The following is a 26,556-nucleotide window of genomic DNA, read 5'->3' on the forward strand; positions in this document are numbered from 1 at the left end:
ACTTTCACAACTACTTACACTGCTTTGTGAATCACCAGTACAAAGACAGGCACCTTCTCTCCCCCTGTCTCCCCACAAACAAACACCTTTCATTTACAGGCAGGCCAGCAGAGAAGAGTGAAGGATGTGGAATGAACCTACAGGGAACACAGGACAAAATTTACAAGAGAGCGAGAGCTATGTTCCCTAAACATCTAGGTCATACTTATAGCTTGGAAAATATAGGCAAATCATTCATACATTCATTTTTCCTAGATTCTTCTTAGAGCCTGGCATGAACCTGTATTATTCTTGTCTCTGTTGAAAGCCTGGCTCTTTAGACCTTATGTAAGGTTGTGTGGGTGAAGAACTGCCAAAAGCATTACCACCTTTGTGAGCAGAAATAATTCAAGTGTCACATTTGTTTCAGAGACAGAGGCTTGATCTACAATGCGTGTGCCAAGTCAGGATGTTTTGGATCCAGAAGTTCACATAGGCAAAACGAAATATTGTAGGTCACGCTGTGCTGTTGAGCATATACATCATTGTCAGCTGAAGCCCAGTCGCTGGTGTCCAGTTTAAAAAGAGACTGCTCTCCAGTGGAAAGCCAGGATAGGAGCTGTCCTTCCCACTGAGCTGATTTAAGGGGGAGCAGTTGGTGCACGGGGAGGGGACGCAGGGGAGGCGGCTCCTCCCTCGAGGCTGCCCTCCCTCCACGGCGGCAGAACCGGGGGATCTCTGACCCGTGCTGAGCCCATTCAGAGATGCTTCTGGTCCAGTGGCACGAAGGATCAAATCCCTCCCGGTTACCCGCTTTCTGTCTGCGCGGCTCCTCGATCCAGCTCCCGCAGGACCTGCCGCGCGCTCTGCCGGGGTGACAGTCGTGACAGAGCAGCGACAGCTGCGAGACGAGCGGCGGGAGCGCGCTAGGGAAGGAGCGCCCGAGCGGCAGCCGCGGAGCACCGCGCACGCTTAATGCCATCACGGGGCTGCCCTCCCGAGCTGCCCGCGGCGGTACGTGGGTAGCACGTTCACGAGGATGGAACTGTGGCAAGGAAGGCTAAACAGGCAAAGCTTGGATTTTAGGATTTAGCACAAGCACTTAGGCTGAAGCATCCTCCATGTTCTAAATCAGATTCTGTCAGATCAGTGCTGGGGATTTTTGAAGACGGACCCACCCAAGGCAGTGGTGACTGCATTCTGGTCTAATGAATTTTTAAGAACATAAAATAAAAGATTACTGAGTCAGACCAGCTTTTGTATAACCCTGTAACCTCTCTCCAGCAGCTGAATTAATGCCTATTATCAGTAAACACCCAACAGTCCCCAAACCCTGTCAGATTATTAGAGCTTTCAAAAATAAATCTCACATGGAAACAGCTAAGCTTCAATCACAGTTTTGGTGGGTTCGGATCTCATCCTCTCTCATCAGGAGAATTACAAAAGTTCATATGAAATACCACAGGGCTGAGTAAGTCAAAATTTAAGCAGGTTCTATCCAGAACTGGCTACCCTAAGAGTATGAAGAATGGGAATAAAGAGATGTGGGAGAGCTCCCAGTGCCACTGCTGATGCTGAAAGGGGGGTGTATGAAAGAGGAAGGTCTCATATCACCATCAGACAGCACCCAAATGAAGTAAAAGACTAAAACTTTGTTCTCCTAAAATCTAAAGGCTCTGATGATCTCTGTTTAGCTCAAGGATATAAAGTCCTAACTGACTCCTCCAATTTCCACTGGATAGGACAGGTATTTGTGGTGGGTCTTCCATTGACAAGTGAGGAAATATCAAAGTCTCATTCTTGAATGAGACACCACACTTTGTAACTGTGGCTCTGACAGTACCAGGGATTATAATAAAGATATGACAGTTGCTGCAGGTAAAATTGCTTGCTCGCTGCTCTACTGTCTGGCAGAGGGTTTCTTCTCCAGCCCCAGCCATGTCAATGACTTCCACATGCACATCTGTCTTCTTGATATTGAGCAGGGACCTTGGAGGCATGTAGGTGTGTGCAAAGAGCAGAGTGTAGTGCCCTGAATGGCTTGAGGACGCTGGAGAATGGATGAGCTGCTCCAAGTGAAACAAACAGGGAATGAGCCCTCCCTGGTGCAAGCATCCGAAAAGAAGTGCCCCCAGAAGGTTGAAGAGAACAATGAGGAGCTTCCATTTCACAGCTCTGCTTGGTGACGCGCTGAACAGGACCAACGGCAGGATGAGAGGGATGAGAAACCGAGGCTCCTGGTGACTGAACAGGGAGAGAAATGCCAAAGGAACAAAATAAAACAGCAGCAACGTTGGACTGCCCTCAGAATGCACCAAGAGCCCAGGCAGCCCACGGTAACACCATCTGACCAGCATTAACTGATGGACACATTTCTTTAGCATTTTAAAGCCAGCACCAATGGCCAGAATATGTAAGATACCAAACAGCATTACTCCATTGACTGTAAAATGTGTAACTCGTGGGTGACTTCCATGCAGTGCAAGATTATGAGGATCAAGATTATAGCTGAGAAAATTGAAGGGGGTTACTACCATTTTGTCGTGTAATTGAATGATTACATCAATTAGGCTGCTCTTGTTAGTGCTGTAGAGGTTGTCTAAGCTGACGGAGGTAAAATAGAAGGTGTCAGCAGCTATGAAAACAAAAGCAGTAAAACATGCACATAGGATAAACTTCAAGAAGTCATTTATGAGAGTTTTAATGCTCTTTTGAGAGTCAACAATTAAACTGGCCCAGTAAAGCAGGGGCATTAGAGCAAATGCCAGAAAGGTTGGCCTGTTGAAAAACCCAGCAGTTGTTATGACACCTATGAGAGAGCTGCCTGTAGGCTCTGCTGAACAGCCACTGGACTTCCTTGAAGAAACCAGTACCATGAGAAGAGCAAAGAGAAGTCCTTCAAGTGTATTGGTAAACGTCCTTGTATAAAACACCAGCGTGACATAGGATCCAGCAAGAAGTACCAGCGCTTTCCACGGATCTGCCCCCCAGAAAGGAGCCAATCGATAAACACTATAGTCGAGTATGAAAGAAAAGATTGTAAAGAGCAGGCGAGGAGATACAAGGAGAGTGTAGCTGTTGATGCAACTTGAACATATGTCCAACTGCTGCAAAGACTTGATCACCCAGTACGTAACTCCTGATGTCATTAATGGGAAAACAACTGTTCTGCAAGGAGAGTTGGAAAGGAACTCCCATGGATAATACACCTGTAGATTTAAAATATCTCCTAAAAAGGAAGAGAAAAACACATATAGATAATAAAATATACATATGGATAATATATTTTATTCAGTAATTCAGCATTAGGGATACTACTTGGTATAAGAGGTATCACAATACAGAGCAGCTCCTAAACTTTTGAAACTGGTGTCAACCTTGACATTTTTAGGAGCGTACCATTCATTTTTACAAAACACCGAGAAGCCTGTCACAGTAATGTGGTTCAAGGCGCCAGTCGCTGTGGACAGCACAGAGCAGGAACCCACCCACCCGGCCGGCGCTGCGGATCCTCTCCCGCCCGGCTTGCGGGACCCGCTGTGTGACAGAGCGGGCTCCCTCGGGAACCCCCGTCTGCCCGGCGATGAGGGACACGGTGCCCGCGGCCGCGCCGCTTCGCGTCCCCTCGAGCCCGCGCGGGGCCACCCCGTCCCGGGCGCACGCCTTACCTGCCATGACCTCGGGCGCCTGGAAGAACTCGTCGGGGTGCAGGTACCCGCTCTGCGGCAGGAGGCACCAGCCCGCCCGCAGCGCCGCCAGCAGCGCCCACAGCGCCCGCGCCACCATGGCGGCCCCGGCCCCTCACGCCGCGCCACCAGGGGGCGCGCGGCGCACGGACGAGGCGCCGCAGCGCGAGCCCGGCGCGCATGCGCAGCGCCCCCCCCTCCCCCCCCCGCCCGCTGCATTTGACGGGATGCCGGGATCAGTGAGGCTGGAGAGGCCGCCGGGATCCCTGAGGCTGGAGAGGCCTCCGGCATCCCTGAGGCTGGCGAGGCCTCCGGGATCGCTGAGTCCCGGCCTCTGCCCAAGTCCCCCGTGCGAGCCACACCGCGGCACGGAGCGCCACGTCCGGTCCTCCCTTCAACACCTCCAGGGACGGTGACTCCACCACCTCCCGGGCAATCCATTCCAGTGTCTAAGCACCCTTTCTGTGAATTCCTCCTCGGTCCATCCTGACAGTTTGAGTTCTATGAGTATGTTCTGTCATCCTGTCACGGCCTGGGAGAAGAGCCCGAACCCCGCCAGGCTGCATCCCTCCTGTCAGGAGTTGTAGAGCAGGATAAGGTCACCCTGGAGCCTCCTCCAAGCTAAACACCCACAGCCCCCTCAGCCGCTCCTCATGGCACTTGTGCTCCAGACCCTTCTCTGGGCACATCCCAGCACTTCAGTGTCCTTCCTGAGCCGAAGGGCCCAGAACTGGACAGAGCACTCAAGGTGTGCACCAGTGTCAAGTGCAGGGGACAATCACTGCCCTGATCCTGCTGGCCACACTATGCCTGACACAGGCCAGACAGGATGACACCGGCCACCTGGGCACATGCCGGCTCCTATTCAGCTGCTGTTTCATAACTGACCAAGAGCACAAGGAGAAGAAACACAGCAGGGGCTGCAGCTGGGCACAGCTTGCCCACAGTCATGGCTTTGAGTGCTGGGCATGGCACCACTGCTCCCTGCACACACACTCACCCCACCGGGCACAGCCAGGGGCTGGGATCAGTCTGTGTCCCACTCCAGCCCCAGGAACTGGGAGCAATGGAACAGTGGGCAGTGAAAGGGAAAGGCAAATATTCATGTCCCAGAAAAGCAGACGTTTAGCTACCAGGCTGGTTAAAGTGTGATTGAAGTTTTCATGTTTATTTGCTATTTTCACTAATTTATGTGATTGCTATCTGGCTTTACCAGGTTTTTATTATACTAAATGTCTGTTCATCCCAGGATCATGAGGTGGTCTCTACAGTCAGGAGGGCAGTGCCTGCCAGCAGCACAGCAACATCTGTGATTAGTGCAGCTATGGATAAAAATAAAACTTGAAGACTACAGCCAGTAGAAATGGCTACTCAGAAGTGAAGTACTTTGTTTCACCTACAGCAAATACAAATTTCATGCACAAGGCACTCAGGATTGCCCCCTGTGGAAGGAGGACAGTCATGAGGTTCTTGACAGTCATGAGGTTCTTGACGAAGGCTGCATCAAACTAAAGATCTCAGGACATCTCTGGCCAGCCATGAGAGCACTGGGTGTGGAAAGTCAATAAGCTCAGTGGATGCTCAAGTTTGGCTTTGTTCTTTTATCTGTCAAAGGGTAATCCCCCTTCCAGTCTCTCTGGGCTTCTTTTTCATCCAGTGACTTTGGAAATTTCCCCTACTTTCTTCTGCTGGAAGGTAGAAGACTTTGTCCATGGCAGAATCTGGACTGATCTTTATTTACAGCCTGTCCATTCTCTGTGCACTTACCTTTGTGGCAGTGGAGCTCAGGAGAAACAGAGTAGGATGGGTAAAGCAGGGATGTGGAGTCTGAGCATAGCCAGCCAGGAGGCCACTAGAGAGAGAATCCACTAGACGAGGGTTTTGATATTGCCTTCCAAGAAATTCTTCTATAGGTCAGAAACCCAGAATCCATCTAACAGTTCTTGGGAATCCTGGGTGGTTCAATATCAGCAACAATGGCAGAGATGCTCCAGTTTTAGACTGATCTTGCAAACCATGTTGATACTGTATTGCTGGTTTCTGCCCCAAATTCCACCCCATCCACACAGACAGGGGCAGCTTCCAGCCCTACCCCACTCCCTGATGAGCAGATGCTGTTGGCATTTGCCCTGCAAAGAGGCAGGAAGAGGCATTCACATGGTAGCACAGCATGTTATCCAGACAGCAGCTTTTCTGAAGAGAAGGTGGCAGGGCAGAGGTGGCCTGGAAGTTCCCACTTGGACCGTGCTAGTCCAAGCCTTGTATCCGACATAGAGCAAGCAGGGGAATGACAGTAGCCATGAGTGAGTACTGTGTTATCTTATTACCTGCCCCAGAGCACTGGGGCGTTTGCATCCCTTCAAGGGACTCAATATATTCACTCCCCAGCCATTCTGTGTATGTTCTCCTCTCTTTCACTGGCACAATCTCAACAGTAGAATCCTTAAAAATCAAGTCTTTTCCCTGAAAAGCTGAAGAATCAAACATTTTGAATCCATTTCCATTGCTGCTATTTCCAAAGTAGACCTGAAAATAATGAAAATTTCTCAGCATTTTGCAAGATGAAGTGCCACAGTCCTGTCATCCGACACGAAAGATGACAGGAACCGTTTTGTAGATGAAAAATTCATACACAATTGCAGAATCTCTCTTACGCGTTTGCTTTTAGACGCTCCAGTAGATCAGATACAGAATTCTGCCACTGGCAATTACAAGAACAGCATTTGTGATTTTGTGTTTTTAGTTACTATCTGGAAAAGAGCTGTAGTTTTTAAAAAATTCTCTTGCCTCAATATTGTTATGCAATATAGGGCTTGGCTGCCCAGGAGTTACAGACATGACTGAAGCCTAGCAGAGATACTGCTCAGTCTTGATTTTGAACTAATTAACCTCAGAATGGAGAAGAAGGAACCTCGCTGTGGCAGCCAGGCACATTCTGCCTGCGTGGTTTACCATGTACGTGGCTGCAGCATAAACAAACCCAGCAAAGTTCTACTGCATTCCAAGGAAAATTCCAGAACGGAAAAGCGTTAGCACAATGCAGAAACAGGGGACAGCCATGGGAAAAGACCTTAAGCTCCAGGGAAATTACTACTGCAACCAGTGGCTGGGCAAAAAGTTGAAATCCTTTGTGCACCAAGGTGGTTTTACTGGGTAAGTCCCATGGGTTGTACTTTACCTTGTCTGTCACACTCCCAACAGGGCTGTGCACTGTGCACATGCTGCCAGTGCCATGAGGCAGGATATGGCAGTGTGGTCCTGTTGTCTTTATCCTTGGACTGTGTAAGACCAGATATAACTCCCCCCAAAAATAAATGGATTATTAGTACCTGGGCTCTGTCCAGTAGTCCATACAGAGCAAAAACATTGACATCTGGGTGAACCATAACAGCCTGAGCTGGCACCTGAGCCAGGTGACAGTTGGCAAACTGGGTGACTTCAGCACGGGCACCATTTGGACACAGTAACTGGAAATCACTGGACTTCAACTTCTGGGCCCAACTAGCAGTGTTTTTACCTGAAAAAAAAAGAAATAGATCATTGTCAAGCTAAAAAAGCTTTAAAGCAAGAAAAAATAGTTGAATTATAATAAAGAGACATGTAAAACTAAGTACCATCTGTGTTCTCAAACACTGTAGAGTGCTTCACAAAGGCCACATCCCCAGAATCCTCTACCAGGCACCTAAAGGAAGTCAAAGATATAAATGCTTTCAATTCAAAGCATCTTTAGGTGAACCACATTTTTTAAATAACTCATTGGTTTAGAATGCAATTTTTTTTACAGGCATTCCTGCAAGCATATGTACTGGACCCAAAGTTAGTAAAAAAAAAAAAACAGAGAAATTTAGCATCTTAGATGGAGAGAAAAGCAAAAAAAAAAAAAAAAAACAACAAAAAAAACCCAAAAAAAACCCCAAAAAAACGATTATGAATTGCAAATTTTAGGAGTGGAATAGAGTAGAAAAAAATTATTAAAAGCAGTGTGAAAAACAACAAGAAAGACCAATATTAGATGAGTAAAGAAACAGATCTATTATGTGATATTCAGTGCAGCATTTGCAGCCCTGTACATTGGAGATCTCCAGTTAATCTAACTGCAATTTCCAAGGTAATTGTTCCAGAAATAAGTTCAGTTTCTTCCCATTTTCTGAAGCAGAAATAGCCCACCATGCCAAGGGACCCTAAAAACCACCTCCTCTCCTATGTAGCTTATTCTATAAGTGTTTTCAAGAAGCATTTCCTAAAACAAAATAATGAAACCAATGAAAGAGATGTAAAGCTGTAACTGTGCATGGCTTATGCAGTACAAAATACAAAGGAAAATTAGGACTGGTAACAGTTACCCAAAATACATATCTTTCAATTGCACCTAGTTTAACATCAACAGCTCTAATCAAAGGTGATAAGTCACAATGTGGCTGGTACTGCCACACAGAGAACAAGGACTCAGTGGGGCTCTTCAGTGCATTTCCCCACCAGAAAAAAACTTTCCTAACAGATTTTTCAGTACTCCGTGCAGTTTGATTTGCCCCAGACAGTGGGATATACACAAACTAAATGGCCTCTTACACCTCTATCAAATTATTCTGAAGACAGCCAGAGTTGAAGGAATCTGGAAATGTGAATTAAAGTCCATCTCAATCACCTTCCATGATTCTTTTTTTAGAGAGGATCACCTAAGTGTCACAGACAGATCTACCCCTACCTTGTAGAAGACTGCAGTCCTCTATTTTTTTCACCTGAATTCTGCCCTTTTAAATACTTAAAACTTCCCACATCTCTCAATTAATTAAGTAACCTTCTCCCTTAAAAAAAAAAAAGTGATCTCCATATAAAGTTTGCCTGTATGGGCACTTTTATCAAATGCACAATCTTAGAATTTTGAGCAAGGTTCACACAGCCTGTAACAGCATTTGTTGCTCATTCATCTGGTGACTGGGAGCTGGCTCTGTTAATCCATGAAGTACAGCAGAGGATCTGGAGTTTGCCTGCAAGGCTTGTACCCAGTAGAGCAGCTGCACTCAACTAAATAGATTTGCAAAAAGTAGTTATCCAAATCTAACACTTCATTATTTACCAGGCAGCTGCTGTTGAAGTGTCCTCCCTGAAGGGAAAAGGTGGCTTTCTGCCAGCTGTTGCATGCACCATTACCTTCTGAGGTGAAGGTCAGGAAAAGGAAGTGCTCCTTCCCTAAGAGTTTCACTGTCTTTGGGTACTGCCCCATCTGTACATGTACATCACTGCACAAGTACTTGTTCCATTTTATATTATTTTTTCCTCTCTATTTTTCACATACCTTGTTTTGAAGAGGATTTGGTAATTGAACATTGGCCATAGCTGTTTGTGCTGTACAGAAATCTACCTTCAGCTACAGCCACCAATGAATCAGAGTAGTGAAGACACACTCCAGACTCCCTGTCACGAGCCTGTCACTGTCAGCCCCATCTGCAGGGACTCACAGCTGCCAGATCCTGGCTACTGTGTGCCTGCTTCCCTGCTTTCCCACCTGGGTGTCTGCAAGGCAGCTGGCAAAGGCTGTGACACGAGCCAGTGCAATGCCTTACGCCATACCTGCATTCGTGAGGACATCTGGGGACACACATCCCCCTCATTTATGGCACCTGCTGCAGCAACAATAACCTCTGTCTGCTGAGCGGGATGGAAAGCAGGCACTCCTCGCATTCTGGCAGGCTGACACAGTGAGCACTGCTGTGGCTATCAGTTACCTGAAGGCTCCACTGTAGCTGTAGTAACGTTCTTGGCTACTTGCACTGCATTTGTTGTTTCCACTCTCATCTCCAATACACAGCTGACAGAGCTTTGCTGGGTAATTGTCCTGCTCAGCTGAGGGCACACAGCTGGCAGAGAAAAACTCACTCACAGCTGGGGAAAGACAAAACCAATGTAAGGAATGATAAGTGTGGGCTCTTCACAAAAAAAGGCAGATAAAACATCATGAAGTTATAACCCATGCAGGTTTCAGTAGAACATTAGAAATACAAGTTACAATTGCCTTATGGATTCATGAACTAGAACTTATAAAATATTTTTAGAGCACTATTTAGCTGACTATGTAATGAAACCAAAGAGGTTCCTAGGTGATAGGTAAGAAATAGGCAAGCAAAATTAGAATGTGGAGTTCCATATTTACAGATCTTTTTCTTGTTGTGCTACAATTGTTTCATTACCTAATGCAGTTTGAAAATAAACGCAATAAAATCCTGGACAGGGGCAGCAGGATGCATCACCAGTGCTCAGGATAATGGGGTGTGCTGGGGGAGCAGTCAGGGAAGTGAAGGTTCTCCTCTGACATCTGAGGCAAACTCTGAGCTGCCAGTGTTAAAAGGACATGGACAGTCTAGAGCTGATACAGTGGAAGGACAGCAGGATGCTCAGAGGGCTGAAACACAACTTGCATTTACCAGGCTGAGAGCTGGACTTGGTCAGCCTGGAGATAAGACAACTAACAGTGTATTGTTATCTTAATCTACATGGTGGGTTTTTCAGGAAGACAGAGGCAGATCCTAACTCAGGGGTGCAGAGTGAAAGGATGAAAAGCAACAGACCAAAGTTATGAGAAGGAAAATTCTGATTAGATATAAGAAAAGAAATCCTTTGTACTAAGGATGCTCAAGTAATGGGACAGGGTCCAGAGAGGTTGTGTGTAATCTGTGTCCTAGGACTTAGTCAGAACCTGCCATGACACAGCCCAGAGCAATATGAACTACCAGACCTTTTATACAGTGGCTTGGAATAGATGACCTCAAACTGTCCCTTCCAACCTAAATTAGCCAATTATTTTGTGATAAAAGAAAGGAATACTTCCATGTTAGATGCAACATTCTCAGACCCCTCCATTAGTCCACCCTGGTGGCAATCTTAAAACTTCAAATCATTATATTAAAAACACAATACCAAACAGAAATTATTAATATGGAGCTATGAAATATCAAAACCACTTCCCTAATTGAAGTTTATCATTAGACTGTTACTATCTTTTTGATATGTATTATTGTTGTCTTACCTTGAGGAATATTACAGTCTCTGTTCCTAATAATCCCCCTCTTAATTAGTACACCAATGGGAATATTCCATCCAGCATTTCTCCCCAATCCTGTGTGGCAGGACTTCTTCCCTCTCAGGTCACTGATGGTGAATGCATTGGACGCATTTCGTTTCACTAACACCACAGCATAGTATGCATTGCTGCTGTCATCAGCTTGTAAAACAAATAGAAAAAATTCACACAACACATTACAGCTTCCCTTATGCATTCCCACAGCTTTAGTGACCATCTACGGATCCATTACACTTATATGGTGGCAACTTCAATTGCATCAGCAATCTGCTAGTCGGGCAGCACGGATGTACATGGAATTACTCTTCACTTCTACTGCCTCACATTGCTGCATTCACCTCTGTAAGCTGCTACTGCTGCACACCTGAGCTGAATAATCCACAGACAGATGATGAAAGTGTTCTTGCTCCCACCAGCTCTTATAAATACATCCCTCTAAAAAACAACATTCAGGGCACAAGTAACTCAGCAAATCTGCTTCAAGAAGTTATTTTTATGTCAAAACTTCAAACCTGCATTAAAACTTCTGTGAGTTTTGCAGCAAGTTTAAACTCTGCCTAAGTGACACTGTGGGCACAAGCCTTCTTTTAATCAGTGACTCTGAAGCAGCCACATTGACAGGAAGAATTTGCTTCTAACTAGAATCTACTGTGCAATTTCTGTACTTTGCATCTCTTAAAAATATTTTGACTTTGTGAATACTAATTTTTTCCACTGAAAATATTTTTTTTCAGAATTCAAGAAATGAAGAAGTACAAGACTCAAAATTGCCAAAGACTCAACCTGGTCCTGCAGCAGGACAGATGAAAGTAGCCTCACTGTAGAAGCTCATGTCATATCCTCCTCTATCCATGATGTGAAGGTAATAATTCTTATTTCCTTTGAAAACATCTTTCCCAGCAGAGCTGGGAACAAAGGACTGCACTTTTAGTGCTGTTTTCAAACAACCTGGAAAAATAAAGTCAATATTTATGTTTCTGGATCTTCTTACCAGAGTAACTTTCTCCAGCAGCTGGCACAAGGCCATATGTCTTCCCAGCTGTGTAAATATCAGCTCCACCCAGAACTACAGCATCACTTTCCTTTTTCTGAAAAATAAAACATAGGATTTCTGTGAAAAAAACCCAGCACATACTTTCCCTGCAACAATGATGACACATTTATGGTCATACCCGTGGCACCTTGAAGGGCAAGCCTTTCAGAAAAAGAGCATCACACTGCTGAAAAAAACCTCCCAAATGTGCATAAAGCATCATCAGTGAAACAGAGACAGGAGATTTCACACACACAGGCTTGAGTTAGCTGGGAAACAATGCCCTCATCACAGCCAAAGATCATCAGGGTTCAGGCTCATCCAGAGCATCTGAACTACAGATCATCTCCTTCAAATCCCGTGCTTCTGCCTGTCATCAAAGTGAGTACACATATCTAACCACACCTACCCAGCAGAGAGCAGTTTCTGTTCATTTGGTTTATGGCACAAGGATTGCAGCAGCCTACCTGGATCAGCTCCATGCACTCTTCCTTTGTCTTGGCTGAAATACACTGAATTGCTGGCTTCAAATTCTTTTTTCTAAAGGCAATGGCCATTTCACCACATTTCCAAATCTCCTCAGTGGATACAACACACCAGTTCAGGCTTTCTGGCATTGCTGCACAAAATTGAAAAGCAAATGCTACATTCACTTTCTTTGCAATACACAAGCATTCACTCCCTGATAAGCAGTTATGTCCACACTGCAAACCTCTCCATAGTAAAGGAACAACAATCCCTACAATTACTGACCATTAAACCCAGCTGTAATATGTTAGTGGAGTGCAGCAAAAAGCCACCCTGAATACAAGCTTCCACACATCTGACAGTCACAGAGCAATGCCCAGAAAAGAAAAATCAGGAAGGTGAAGGGCTTTGCCACAGCACAGATCACATCTGGGAGGCTCAGTTGCCAGAATTCTTAAGCTTCTTAAGGCAAAGATTCTTGCAGCTTGTGTTTCTGACTTTCCCAGAATGTGTATCAAGTAATTTCTAGTTTCTTCTGATAGCAGGAAAGACCATAATGCTTCAATAAAGACCAACTGAGGGCTTCCTTCAGCTTAGGGAGAAAATCCTCTGCTAGGAATCCATTCATCCATTTTTATAGACTACCTGGGGATTTGTGCAGCAGCACATTATTATTTCCCCTTGTCAGCAGGTAAGAAATGCAGTACCAGGCAGCAGTAGCAGCTTACCAGATTAATGTCTCTCATACACCAAGAAAGGGTAGAAAATGCCTGTATCTTATAATGAAGTTGGTCAATTTGCACAGGAAAATGTTCTGCAATGCAGTATTGGTTCTAGGTCAAAAAGTGACCTTTGCCCATGCTGAAAGATCAGACTGGCATCTTGCCATAACACTCCAAGATTGAGAAGAAAATAAACCAGGATCAAGATGATTTGTGTTATCAGCTATCTTTTTGCTTGGTTCTAAAGAGGAATCTACAGACAACTTACTATTGGGGTTGCAGCTCAGAGCTTGCATGGCACGAAGATACTCATCACCCAGCCATGCCTGGTAATTCTGAGCTGTGATTGCAACAAGCTCTGTGGTGGCATCTCGGAACAGAAGATTCTGGGCACCGTAGACTGCAGAGTCGAACATCTGAAACTTGGCGCCCACCCCATTAAATCTTTGCTGCAATGTTAAACAAGAAAGAAGAGCCTGTCACACATTGCTCTGTGTGGGATGTGTGACATCCCATACACCTTCAAACCCCGCAGAGCCAAAGGAGCTCAGATATCCCATTTTCAGTCTGCTTAGACAGCTGGGACAGCCCTTCTAAAACACAAAGGAGCAATGAAGAAAGGGCCTCCTACTTGTCCCTGGTTGAGGAGCCGGAAGAGAACTGCCCCGTCTGTGTCAGGCCGCACAACCACGGCCCGAGCAGGGACTCGGGCCAGGTGGCAGCTTCTCCACTCTGTCACATCAGCTCTCCTGCCATCGCCGCACAGCAGCTGGAAGTCCCGGGAGCGGAGCCGCTGGGCCCAGGAAGAAAGGCTTCTCCCTGAAACACACAGGAGGGGGACAGACATCAGGTGGGGCTGATGCTTCTGGCTCCAAGCCCTATTTGCACATGTGGAGCAGAACACACATCTCCTGAGCACCTCTGAACTATTCCTGACTGCACAGCATATCCTGTGCATCTCTGTGGTCCTGTAGTCCCATAACATTTGTGAGAATGCACTGAGCTGTACTGGCGTCTGCAGCAGTATCAAGACCATCCCTAGTTTAGGATCACATACAACATTTTTTGGGGGTTTTTTCCCCTGGGTCAGACATATTAAAGCAGTGTCATGCGCAAGGTGCTTTCACATCGTGCCAGATAAGGCAGGTTAACTCTCTCCTAGTCTCCACTGAATCCCATGGCAGGCTGGAGCAATATAACAGTCCAGGTCTATGTAAAAAGAGGTTTCTGCTGTTGAAGGTCTCTTTCCAGAAGCAGCTTAAGATTCCACCTTTCATCTTATACAGAAACTATCAAGCATTTTAAAAAAATCTCTGTCTCCTGGTGCACATCTCAGAGGGTACATCTGTTTTCAGATTTCATCTGTTTTACACCATTTTTTCGCTGATTCCTCAATTCAAAATACATCAAGGATTTGATATTATACTGTCCTTATAAACACTGTATTTCAGACCTTGCAGCCATTTTCAACAAGCTTCAAGATTACTCACCATCTGTATATTCAGGCACTGTGCTGTGCTTCACAAAAGCGACCTCTCCAGCATTTTCAGCCAAACACCTAAAAAATATAAATCCAACCACAAAGAGGCATTACAAAACCCCTGTGCTCTGGCCACTGCCAGCTGACAGCCCGAGGGCTCTGTGCTCCGTTCCATCAGCCACAGACACTGACCTATTTCCTTGTGCTGAGAGTTTTGCTCAAGGCAGAGACTAGAGGCTGTTGGAGCATGAAGTAAACTATCATTGTCATCTGGTGAATATGAACAACATGTTCAGTGCTGCCTGGGACAAACACCATGACCTTCTTCGTCCAGGACAGTTCTGTGTCTAAGGCAGTCACACAGTCCTTTGGGGAATACACAAGGAGGTGCAAGTGTTTCTCATAAGCAAATTCTGCCCTTGTTAATGCTATGACTCGGGGAGTGGGAGCTGCAACGCAGCACACAGATGGGAAGGAGGAAAATAAAGATTGGTGTGCAAAAATGAAGGGCAGAGGAACTCAATAATTCAGAGCAGTTAGGTGGGATAACTGGAATAGCCAAGCAGGGCAGCAGTTCAGCTCTCAGGCTCCAAGGATCATCAGGTTTCACTGCGAAAGGTAAGTCAGTAAAGCTTGCTGAAACACTCAGATTGTGTCAAACAGCTGCTGGACAAAGCAAATAGCAGTGGGCTTTCCCTGCCCAGTATTTGTGCTAAATATCCATTTGGTTTTAATATTCAGGTATTAATACCTAAAATAGTGGGTTAAGAATTACTTTTGATCAATCATGTTAAAAGCATGGCTATCCTAACAAAACTATAGATTTTCTAGTAAGATCAACTGGAAGCTCTGTAGGTTCAATTTCTTGTCAGTGAGGCCTGAACACGATTACTACGGAGAGGGTACAGCAATAAAAAAATTGACAGACATGATTTTTACCTGAAAGCCCCACTGTAGTCATAGTATTGCTCTTGGGAATTTAGTTCACATTTGTTCTGTCCTTCTGAGTCCCCTTTGCAGAGCTGACAGAGGGATTTGGGATAGTTCACACCATTTGCTCCAGGAACACAGCTTGCATTGAAATAGTCACTTACAGCTAAATGCAAAATTAGAATGAGGAATTTTTAGCAATGAATAAACAAGATCAATTTCATTTTAACACATCCACACAGTACATCTCTAAAAAGATCCAGAAGGCACAAGTTATTTTCTTCTTAAAAGATAGTTTCCAAGTTTAAAACAACCAAAAACTCTGCAGTCTTCATCAGACCTACACTAGAATCCTACAAGGAATATCAAAGTCAAAGAACCAACAGCAGCTGAGTCACACATTTCTGTACACACACACAGAGGGTCCCAAGACCACTGGGAGAGCTTTGCTGAAGGGATCTTTGCCCTGTAGCCCTTGCCTTTTGGAAGGTCACATCCCATTGCTGCCAGGTGCCCGGTGTCAGTGAGGTACCCCACTGGCACATCCCAGCCCGCAGTCCTGTTGATGCCGGTGTGGCAGGAGCGCGCTCCCTTCAGGCTCTTGATGGTGATGTTGGAGCTTCTCTTTACCACAGCCACAGCATAATAGGAAGTTCCAATCTCTGCAGCATAGGAAGAAAGAGAAGCAACCTGAGTAGCCCCACAGCAGCATTACAGTGACATACACTGATTTTTGGACTCTTGTGCCTGCTCTGCCCACAAGGAAGTCACTGTGTTCACATCCTTGCTGAGACCCTGCTGACTCTGAATCAGTGTAGCCCACAACTTTTTCAGTGTGAATTGTCTTAGTCCACAGAAAATCTGCTCTAACTTTGGCGGTCACTCTGCTTTGAAAGTGAGGTTCCTTTCAGAAAGAAATTTTCTATTACTCTAAATATATTTGGATTGAATTGAAACCAATATAACTTATTTCACAGTGGATCCTAATTTTGTTACAGCAGTCAACTGATGTCTCTGGAGCATCCTAGCTGATTTCATTATCTTTGTTCTACAGTTTAATACAACTCAGTGTCAAGAGGTGAGGGCTTGAAGTGATCATAAGATCATTCAGTCTGACTTTATTTAGACCAGAAATAACTAAATTTCTTCCATTTTTCTGTGATTCGAGTTCATAGCCTGACTAATGGAGATAGTCAGCCTCTGGATACTGAGGCCCATTTGGTTTTGAGAAGCCAAAGTACAGCTCCCTCACCAGAGTCATGATGTGTTTAATGGGGTGGGGAGCTGCTGCAGGTGATCCAAGATCCTATGGACTGACCCCAACAGCCACTTCTGAAGATGCCTTTGGCCAGGTAACACTGAGACCCAGCTACAAAACAAATCCAGCTCCATCTCACAATAGAGTGATGGGACAGCACTGCCAGCAAACTGCTTCCAGAGCTCTCCCTTCCCTTGCATCTTAAAGTTAGGGGGGGGCATCATCCAGCTCTGAACTATGCAAACATGTTGATACTGAGCTCTTGGTCAGGATGACAAGTCACCACTGAATTACTGTCTCTGCCTTGAAAGAAACTCAAAGCTTAAGGTCACCCAGACAAGAAGCAGTACTTTCTTTCTTCCAGCAGGTTATCATACATTAGTAAAAACAAAATCTAATTATTCCAATGTATAGGACAGAGAGATAAACCTAGTGATTTATGCTTAGCAATTCATTAATCTATAAAGTACGGAAGAGAGAACACAGAAAGCAGAGAGACAGTAAACAACAAACAAAAAACAACCCAACAAATTTATTACAGGAACAGCTACTCTGACCTAAATACTTCAGGACAGACTCAGCCACAGCCATGTCTCCTGTTTCCCCAAACAGTCTGTTACAGGCAGGAGCAACCAAGAGGGAACCTGACCACTGCCCACTGTTTAGAGTCTTCAAGAAAACTCCAAATAAAATGCAAGCACTAAATACAAGCATTTTCTTATGCATTTTAAGTAATCTAAAAGATATTTAGTCAGAATATACCTTGATCATATACTTCCCCAACCACAGGTTTCAGACCATGCTCCCTTCCAGCCTGGAAAATCAAACGGCCATCCAGGGTCACTGCATCTGCCAAGTCATCCTGTGCAGACACAAGGGCAGAATACATGTTAAAGCTTAATTATCAGCAGTTATCAACAACCAGAGTGCCCATGCATTTAGAAGAGGCCCTCAGTTAATATGCATTTGCGTTTTCTTACAAAGAGGGATTTTAGACCTTCAAAACTGCCTTCCTGCAGAAGCCATGCAGAAACCAGCCCTGCACAATGACAGCTTCACCAGTCCTAATAGTTCAAAGGAACCTTAGAAATGGATGCTGCAGCTCTCTGCAGGATCTTAAAGCCCAGCAATGTGAAGTTTCATTATGTAGCTAGTGCCCCAAAGCTTGAAGATTTAAATAAAATAGATACATTTTTAGATTATACACAGATAGGTCAAAATAATATTTTTGGGGCTACAAAATCTGAATGCCAAAGTGCACTCCAAAGCACCCTTAGAGCCTGCTGGCTTTGTAGCTCAGCACAAGGCAGACATGCATTTTGTGAGTGGGGGAGCAGGTGGCAATGGGTTCCTGAGAAGGAGGAAAGCGTCTAAAAAGACTGTTCAAACTGGGAGGATACAAATCTGAGGCATCCACTTTCAGGAAGGTGCCCAGCAACAGCAGGTATTTTCTGCTGACTGTAACATCAGGCTTGCTGGGATGCTGCTACAGCTGCAGGATTGCTCTGGAGAGCACAGGATGGGGATCCCCCAGCAGCAGGGCCAGCAGGACTGCTGCACACACACACCCCTGGCAGCAGAGTCAGCTCTCTGTGTACTGAACCCATGGGAGCCAGGAGAGGGCATTTCACACCGAGACAAGATACTGCTGAGAAAATAATCAGCAGTGGGACATTTTGCATTTCTAAGCTAATTCCAAGTTTCTTATCAGTTTGCTTAACCTCTGGTTTGGCCCTGGAGGGGGTCATTTAGTTTCTTCATGCCTTGGGAGTTTGCAAAGCATGGTCAGGGCAGGGCTAGGACTGCCCAGCACACCACAGCAGCTTCCCACAGGCTGAACCACATAAAGAGCTTGAACATTTTTTAAGACGTGTGAGAGCACAGGTAAGATGCAGATGTTGACATCTAAACCAGATGTGAAGTTGCCATGTAATTTGAAATATTTTACTTGTTTGGCTTGAAGGAGAAAAAAGATGATATTCATTAATCAGTTGAAACAACAGATGTCCTGAGAGCTGCCTCTCATGAATGAGAGCTGAAAAAATCCAAGGGAACCTGAAGTGGACTTGGGAGATATTTGCAAGATATTTGCAATTATCCTAAAGAACAGACACAATCTTTCTGAATAACTAGATGTGATGTTCCACTTGTGAGGGTCAGAGCACAGAACAGTGTAGGAATCAAATACAATCTGTGGTTTAGGAGGGACACCTGACAGGAGAGGAGGTGGGAGTTAGAAAGTTCTTACCCTCAGGGAGAACAAAACGAGCTTCTAGGATTGGTGGTGGACCAAAAGTAGAGCAGATAAAATGGAAAGGGTTGGCCACAGAAACCATGGGGTATGTTTTATGGCCATAGTTTCATAGGAAATAGCACTTTTCTGACTGCAAAGCAGAACCTTTGAGCTCAGTTTAGACACAGAGCCTCTGATAAACAGCTTTTGTAAAAACAGCACAACAAAATGAGAAAGGTCTATTGCTGTTTTTAACATGAAGTAGTTTTCAGGCTACAGATCTCTCCTTTAAATAATGCACAATTATTGCTGAGGTGACATATTAACAGCAGCATGGGCATTTTTTTTTCAGCAAGCATTTGCCAATAAATTTAGCAAAAGCATGGGACTCACAATTTTTAGTAAGTATACATGTGGTGGTAATCCTCTCTTCATTATTTTCAGAGGAAGTTTATTTCTATGTGTCACAACATTTGAGAGTTACCTACGTAAGTGTTGAAAAGACCTGCTGAAATTCAGCTCACATTAAATATTGTCAGGTTCCCTAGTTAAATATTTAGGTATTTCTTAATTTTTACACACCTTCAATCAAAAAGGTTTTTTCCTTTATCCATGTGCTAACACATACACAGGTCTAAGTCCAAGTTATGCAGTGTTACAAAACAGCATCTGCCCCTTCAGCCACTGTGTCCTGCTCCCTTCTTGGCCTCAAGGATCAGAGTTCAGTGCAGATGCCAGCTCAGGGATTCTACACAGTCCTACACAGAGCAGGCCAGCTTGAATATTGAGTAGATTATCAGCACAAAAGGGGGAAAAAGCAAAAAGGAGATGTAAAGAACAAAGTCTTGTCTGAAGCCTTACAGTGAAAATTCATTTTATCAGAAAGCAACTTACTCATGCTGTCTGCCTGCCTGCTATTTCCAATGGCTTGCAAATGCAATTCTGTGAGCTCTGTATTTCAGAATGAGACACTCATCAGCCCTTTATATAATCTGCTTTGCAGAATCTAACAGCTTCCTCTGTGCAATGCAGCAATCAGCCAAGTGGTTTGGGGAAGATCTGACATTACAATGCCCTGTCTATTCCAAGGTGAGATCCACATCTCTATCAGTGTCTGCTCTCAGCAGTCTTCAATACAGTCTTGCTCAAGAACAGTATTTATCAAGAGGCAATGAGGTAGTCTTAGCAGTCAGACAACCATTCTGCTTCATTGACAAAAATTACAAGATATCAGTTCTTGAAATCTGTTCCTTTTTTTTCCAGCCACATAATCATCAGCCTCATCTCCCTTCAAACTGTTCTTTCAGATCTCCTTTCCTTCCTCTGAACCTCGTGTCCTTGACAGGCTGCATCTCCACAGAAACCTGGTTCTCGGGCATATCTACAAAGAACATTCTTTATTAGCACAGCCAGCCAGCCTTCCCTTCCCCCACACCCTGCCAGTGATGACAACCATGATCACCTGCCCCCACACTTCTTCCAACATCCACTTTTTACCTCCTACTCCCTCCAAAGGAGGGAATTATTTTGCATACATCATTTTGCAATTCACATGTTCACAGTCTTTAAAGCCTTCCCCAGAGGCACACTCTTTTTGAAAGCTGAGCACACTCTGGGCAGCTGAATTAATACAGCTTAATACAGAGATTTGCCCTTTGCTCTCGCTTCTTCCCCACTTGCTTCTTTGCCTTTCTCTTGTACTCAGTATTGGGAGATTTGATTTGATTACACTCAGCTCATCTGTTTATACAGCAATTTCCATAACAGGACCCTGAAATGGGAGTTTGATCCAGAGTTTATCAAAATACAATCTACTTAGAGGCTAAGCAGCACAGCTTTAACTACTGTCTGCATCTTGCAGCTCCATCCCTTCTTAAATATCTGCTAAATAAATCTGACACAATTCCCAAATCTCAGATTACTATTTGGGAGGAAATATTCTAGACCTTAGCTTGTGTTCCTAATGACTGGCCATATGTGAGCAGCCAAACAGATGACATGGGGCCATTCTGACATTCAAGTTCATAAGTATACTTCTGTGCCTTTTTAAAAAAAGATACGCCTTGATTTGTCAGAGCCAGGAATGCCAGAAAGCAGAGGCTCAGCTGCCTGAAGGGCCACACACTCACCACAGAACAGTACACCTGGCCTGGGGATTATCAGGCACATGGAGAAAACAAACTGATGACACTGGTGTCATTCACAGCTCACCTTGATCATCTGGGTACAGTTAGCAGCTGACCCCCCTGCTGTACACTCCAGAGGGGGAAGGATGCCAGCGTCACTAAAGGCCTGGCTCATGCCATTACACTTGGAAAGTTCTGGTTCAGACACTGTGCACCACCGGACACGCTCCAGGCCGAGAGCTGCAAACACAGCACCAAGAGAAAATATTACAAAACCCATCTGAGATTTTGCAACAGAGTTTACCATGCAGAGACAACCTTTCATTCTGCTTCTCGCCACAAACAGAAAAAAAATCCGGGCTCACTTCACTGTGAGTCCTTAGAGGTGATTCCCACTTTCATTCCAATTAACATGAATACTGAAGTGTTTTTGGACTGACCACAAGATCAGACTCAGATACCGAAATCCAGTGGCATTTGTTTCTGACGTAAGAAATACAGGTCAGTATTTCTGAAATACAGGAATAGGTCAGGGCATCAGACTATTTTAAACACCTTGCAGAATACACCATCATAATCAACTAAAACCATGTGAAACTATTATTTAAAATTATATGCTACAAAACCAAAGAGATCATCCAATCTCAATCATCCAAAGAGATCATCCAATACTCAAGACTTGTCTTGAGTATTGCTAGTTAATATCTGGAGTCCTGCACCAGCCCTTATTGGTCTGAATTAAAAAAGCAACCTTAGCTGCTCAAACGCCTTGCCACTAGGCTTATTATGAAAACTAGAAAAGTAAACTTGGCCCTTCAAAACAGTCTTTCATAAGAGATCGTAACCACAGTCAGGAAAAGGGGAGGGCAGAGCCATGAATGAAAAGACTCAAGTTGAGTAGTGGAGATTTCCATTAATTAGCAAAGAAAGGTGCCTTTCAGCAGCCCCAAACGTCACCTTCCTAAGTGCCAAAGCTACAAACACATGGTTGCTTTTGTAGGGAGAGGTCACCGTGCGCAGACAGTGCGGTGAAATGGAAATGCAGGCGGGGGACAAACAGGCACCGTCATTTTCGTAAGCAGGGACACAATATCCCACTGCTTGCCTACAATTTCCATTTTTAAGCTGGAGTCTGCTGTAAACCATTTATCATGTGGTTTTCTAATACCTCTAAGTGGCCCTCTACTTCCCCCCCAGTGCCATGCAGCTGAGATGCCACATCTGACTGCACAAGCTAAAAATGACTCCACTAGTGCCCGATAGTGCTCCCTGCACATCTGACTTCGTGCCTGCAGACTAAACAAGACTGTTGATGCCAAAAGACCCAATAGTGAAACACTGGGTTTGGCTCGCTGTTCCTCTGTGACACAGAGCCAACCCTACTGCTGTCAACAAATACTAAGTCAGATTTGGAAAGCTTACAGGAAGTTTTCATGGCAGCATATGCCAGCAGAGGGAGAAACAACTGCCCACCTCTGAGTTGCAGGAATTCTGAGAACCAAGAGGGTTGGGAGAAAGCTACAACAGGTCATGGTAAAAATACACCTCACAAAAACTTAATGTTTGTACTACCTCATCTGTTGGGGTGAAATTTTCACCATTAATTCCTTGGGATTAGAAGAAAAATTCTCTTTTTCATTTTGGGGTTTTCTTTTTATAAACATAAGCAAAGAGAAATTAAACTGGGGACTCAGCCTCTCAGTGTGTATGTATGCCAAGTGCCATTTTTCAGCCTCATCATTCTGATTTTACATCCAGACACACAGGGGGTAAAGCATAAAAGTAGGAAAAAATCATCAGCCATACACCTGAAACGTAAAATTCTTTTAGTTCTACATTTCAGCCAAAATAGTGAAACAGCATGAATCCATGGTTTCTTCCTCACTCATCAAAACAAGCCTTTATTGGTCCCTTTCCAAATTGCTAAATCTTGTTGTTAGAGGAAAGTCAGATCTGGGCAATATCCTGGCTCCTTGCTTGTAAGATAGCCCATCTGAAATGGGCTTGAGCACAGACAAGGCCTGCAGTTAGCCTCTCCTCCTACTGCCCAGGAAAACCAGCTTAAAACATCAGGTCAGTGTCTGAACCCAAGTTAATTCTCAATTTTGGCCCTTCTGTATATCAGTATATATATAGACATAAACATAAACATAAACATATATATATATATATAAAGCTTAAAATGGCAGAAGCTGGCAACTTCCAATTGAAATATGCTCAGAGTCCTAACACAACCATAACTATCACTGACAAACATCACAATAACTCTTCAAAGTAATGGTACTACATTGTGTACCATCAAATGGCTATTTGTACAGCTACTACTACAGTCTCAAGGGTCTTCAACAGAAAAAAAATGGGAGAAAAAAAAAGAAAATAATTAACTAGGATCACTTGTTTTCTGAAGAAATGAAGAGTGCTTCAGAAACAGCACCTACAGCTCTGGTGAAATGAAAAGCACTCCCCAGTACAATTTGGGAGTGACAGGAAAAAGCCAACATGTTGCACAGAGCATGAGAACTGAGATAAAGCAATTGTTTCTATTTTTACAAAGTAAGTGTCATAGACCTGCTCACTGTTGTGAAAAACAGACACCACTGAACCAGAAACTGATTCAGTGCTGGGGAAACACATTTGACACCAATGAGTGAAGAGATATACATGGTGTTCAATACAGCCTTTTCTACTGCTTTTCTATGACTTCCTTCTCTTTATTTTCCTGGCCATATGAGATTGGCTCTGAAGTGGTTCTGGTTTCCTCCTGCTCTCTCACATCACACAGAGTTCCCATGGCACAGCAAAAGCTTTCGGAGGACACTTACCAGCGTGAAAGAAGAGAAGATAGAAAACATTTCTGGAGCTCTTCATGGTGAAAATTTTGTGATCTGTGATTTTTTCAGCCTTCAGAACTCCCAGAGATCAAGGCTCCTGCAAGAGTGCTCTCTCCAGCCTGGTCTTAGGTGAAAATCAGCTGCATCCAACTGCCGATGCACTCTGTTCAACAACAAGCCCTGCTTACCTCGGCATGCGTCACCTCGTAATGACCACAGGAAAAGAAAGCATGCCTCTCTTCACACCGCCTGTACACTTGGAAAAAAACATCAGACCTGGAAATTGCAACATATCTGAGGCACCAATGAGGTCGCTACTGCCTTGGCACCACCCACAGACTTCATTCAATGAACTGCTACACACCGGCACACAGGGGTGGGGCAGGGCTGTGGAACCACATCCTCAGGGATGTGTATTCATCCTGTGTATTCCCTATACCTGGGGCTCAGGAAGCTGCAGGATATTCAAGGTAAGCACTTTATCTGGCAGAGTAGACAGTCACTTGATGCCACGTTCTCAGCATTGTCACAAATTGCTTAAAGCCATCATCAGAAGCCCAGGCTCTGACAACAGCAAAGCCTGTACACTCTACAGGTGGTACAGCACATACTAAGTGCACATTTCCTGAAATTTAACAGCAATTGCTATAAAGCAGCTGAATCATTCTGGCTTATTTTAAGGTTTAAGAGAAGGCCCAGGAAGGATTCTCTCTCAGAAAATCAAAACTGCTGACAGTAGATCTGTTAAAAACTGCTGTGAATTTTAGCGTAACCTTCACAGAGCAACCCTCATTTGTGCTGCATCTATTAATTTCTTATTATTCAATGAACTGCAGCTGCCTGTAACTCTTTGTTTAGATAAACGTCATTGAGTGCTGCTCAGAAACAGAAGGGCTGTGTGGTGTGAGTCCTCACACCCAGGGAGGGCATGAGCCAAGCAGCTCTGTGCATCCCCCACCAGCCTGCACGGCAGGATGCCTCCAACTCTCATCAGCTACCTGACTGCACGTGGGCAGGATGCTAGCTCCAACTCTGACTAACACCTGTAAGACAACCTTAAAAAAAATAGAGAATTATCCCTCCAGACGTTCTTCCCAAACAAAACCTTATGGCTGAACTCTGATTCTTGGCTCCTTACACAATCTGGAATTAATCGTCCTTTTGTTGTCTAAAGTGTTAAAGAATAACCTGGTACCACTGGAGTATTTCCAAATGTTCTCAAGGACCCATTGCTCAGATCCTTCCTGTGCCCTTCCTCCTGGCCAGATAACCATCTGAAGCCCTCTGTCCCTGATGTTTGCAGTAGGGCTTACATTCATATACAGATGACAAGACCAACAATCCTAGTACCACAGTTGCTTAAGAATGCAAGGGCAGGATTAGCAGGACATGGACCCAGTGCCAGGGCTCTCCGCTGGATCCTCTATGGGAATGGTTCAGAAGGCAGAGGAGCAGCCTTTTTGTACAGGTCTATTCCAAACACAGCCCCCTCTAAACAATCACACGAGCAGAGTTTGCCAGAATTTAGATAATGTTCCTATTTAATTTTTAACTCTAAGTATCTGTACTTTAAGGAGATATTAAATTTCTTAACGTAGTTTTCAGCACAATTCAGCAAAAATGTCAACAAGGAAATAATATAACTGACAATAACAACACAGGGTAACAAATACTTCATCAAGCACGTGTCTATATAGTAATTACAGATAGTTGGGTTATCAGGCAAGAAGAAAACCCACAATGCCTTCACTGGGCCAGAAAAAAGAGTGGTAATACATCAGTGTGATGCCATTTGGATTTCCTAATTACTCTAGTTGTTAAATTAGAAGCCTGTAGCAAAATACACATATTGTAAAACATAACTCTAAAATACAGAGAAGCGTACCCAAGAATCAAAAGATGTATCAGCACCCGATGCTGGAAAAATGAGAGCCAGAGAAACACTAAGTAATGCAAAACCCTCATTATTACACTAGGTAAGACAACAAGGAGCATCAGGGCTCTCAGAATCAACTTATCTGCCAGTGTCCAAAGGTAACATTTGAAACAAACAAAACTAAAAATGCAAAGCAAATACTCCAGAGTCCTTTGGGATTTCTTGATCCAAGACTTGTTTTCACTCCCTCATGACAACTGTGCAAGGTAACTGCTGTGGACTTCAGTCAGAGTGGAGGGTTTGGGGGCACCTGGCTACTATAGGACAAGTGCCTGGGGGCAAAGTTCGGTGACAGCTACTCAGACACTCCAACATATGAAAGAGCAATTCCTCACCGACCTCCTCAGCTGAACAGGCTCTTTCTGATGGGTTGAAAAAATAGGTTAAAAGAAGGGTATGCAATACAGAGATCTCAGATGTGTTTGCAGATTTGATAGAGACGCATATCCTTCTGGGGTTTTTTTTAAGACTCTTTTAAGATGTCTCACAAGACACCTCAAACAATCAGTCACTTTCAAAGAGGGAGACAACGGTACACTTCTAGCTGCCTTAAAAACATATGACATTGTTTATCAAAAGCTGCATCATCAATCCAGTACACCATGCACTTTCACAGGCAGGAATTCTCAGAAAGGCAGCATACCCGATTGCCCAGATCTTGAAAACCAGAAGCTCTGCTGGGGCATGCAGCAGCAGCTTTAACTTCCTTAAGCTGCACTAGCATCCCACGTAACATCAGCAGTAATTGTGTCACAAGTTTAAACCTGCCTTTAATGCAGGAACTTCAGCAGCCGAA

General features: G+C 44.5%; 2 protein-coding genes across 2 annotated transcripts; both read right to left on the reverse strand.

Moving 5' to 3' along the window:
* Positions 1 to 1,609: 1,609 nt before the first annotated feature.
* On the reverse strand, positions 1,610 to 3,777 carry PIGZ (phosphatidylinositol glycan anchor biosynthesis class Z). The gene is made up of 2 exons (XM_038145862.1): positions 3,648 to 3,777; positions 1,610 to 3,208 (listed from the first exon to the last, which is right to left on the reverse strand). Exons 1-2 carry the CDS (start codon positions 3,763 to 3,765, stop codon positions 1,647 to 1,649), a joined length of 1,680 nt encoding a protein of 559 aa, XP_038001790.1. The 5' UTR covers positions 3,766 to 3,777; the 3' UTR covers positions 1,610 to 1,646.
* Positions 3,778 to 4,016: 239 nt separating this feature from the next.
* Positions 4,017 to 26,541, reverse strand: MELTF (melanotransferrin). Its single transcript, XM_038146155.1, has 15 exons — positions 23,816 to 26,541; positions 21,079 to 21,233; positions 17,397 to 17,496; positions 15,856 to 16,038; positions 15,386 to 15,542; positions 14,457 to 14,524; positions 13,598 to 13,785; positions 13,235 to 13,415; positions 12,244 to 12,395; positions 11,735 to 11,831; positions 10,690 to 10,884; positions 9,392 to 9,548; positions 7,280 to 7,347; positions 6,995 to 7,182; positions 4,017 to 6,191 (listed from the first exon to the last, which is right to left on the reverse strand). Exons 1-15 carry the CDS (start codon positions 23,859 to 23,861, stop codon positions 5,913 to 5,915), a joined length of 2,214 nt encoding a protein of 737 aa, XP_038002083.1. The 5' UTR covers positions 23,862 to 26,541; the 3' UTR covers positions 4,017 to 5,912.
* Positions 26,542 to 26,556: the final 15 nt, after the last annotated feature.

This window comes from Motacilla alba, chromosome 9, assembly GCF_015832195.1.
Source record: "Motacilla alba alba isolate MOTALB_02 chromosome 9, Motacilla_alba_V1.0_pri, whole genome shotgun sequence".
Classification (NCBI taxonomy): Eukaryota; Metazoa; Chordata; class Aves; order Passeriformes; family Motacillidae; genus Motacilla; species Motacilla alba.

Bases quoted from the DNA above. Each gene is read 5' to 3' on its own strand.
- MELTF (XM_038146155.1), bottom strand. From the start codon at position 23,861: ATGAAGAGCTCCAGAAATGTTTTCTATCTTCTCTTCTTTCACGCTG. The intron at 16,039-17,396 runs GTATATTCTGAC...CCTATGCTGCAG, and splicing joins TGGGGAAGTATATGATCAAG to AGATTGGAACTTCCTATTAT. The intron at 7,348-9,391 runs GTAACTGATAGC...GACTTCCTTTAG, and splicing joins AGCTACAGTGGAGCCTTCAG to GTGCCTGGTAGAGGATTCTG.
- PIGZ (XM_038145862.1), bottom strand. From the start codon at position 3,765: ATGGTGGCGCGGGCGCTGTGGGCGCTGCTGGCGGCGCTGCGGGCGGGC. The intron at 3,209-3,647 runs GTAAGGCGTGCG...CTTCCTTTTTAG, and splicing joins GGCGCCCGAGGTCATGGCAG to GAGATATTTTAAATCTACAG.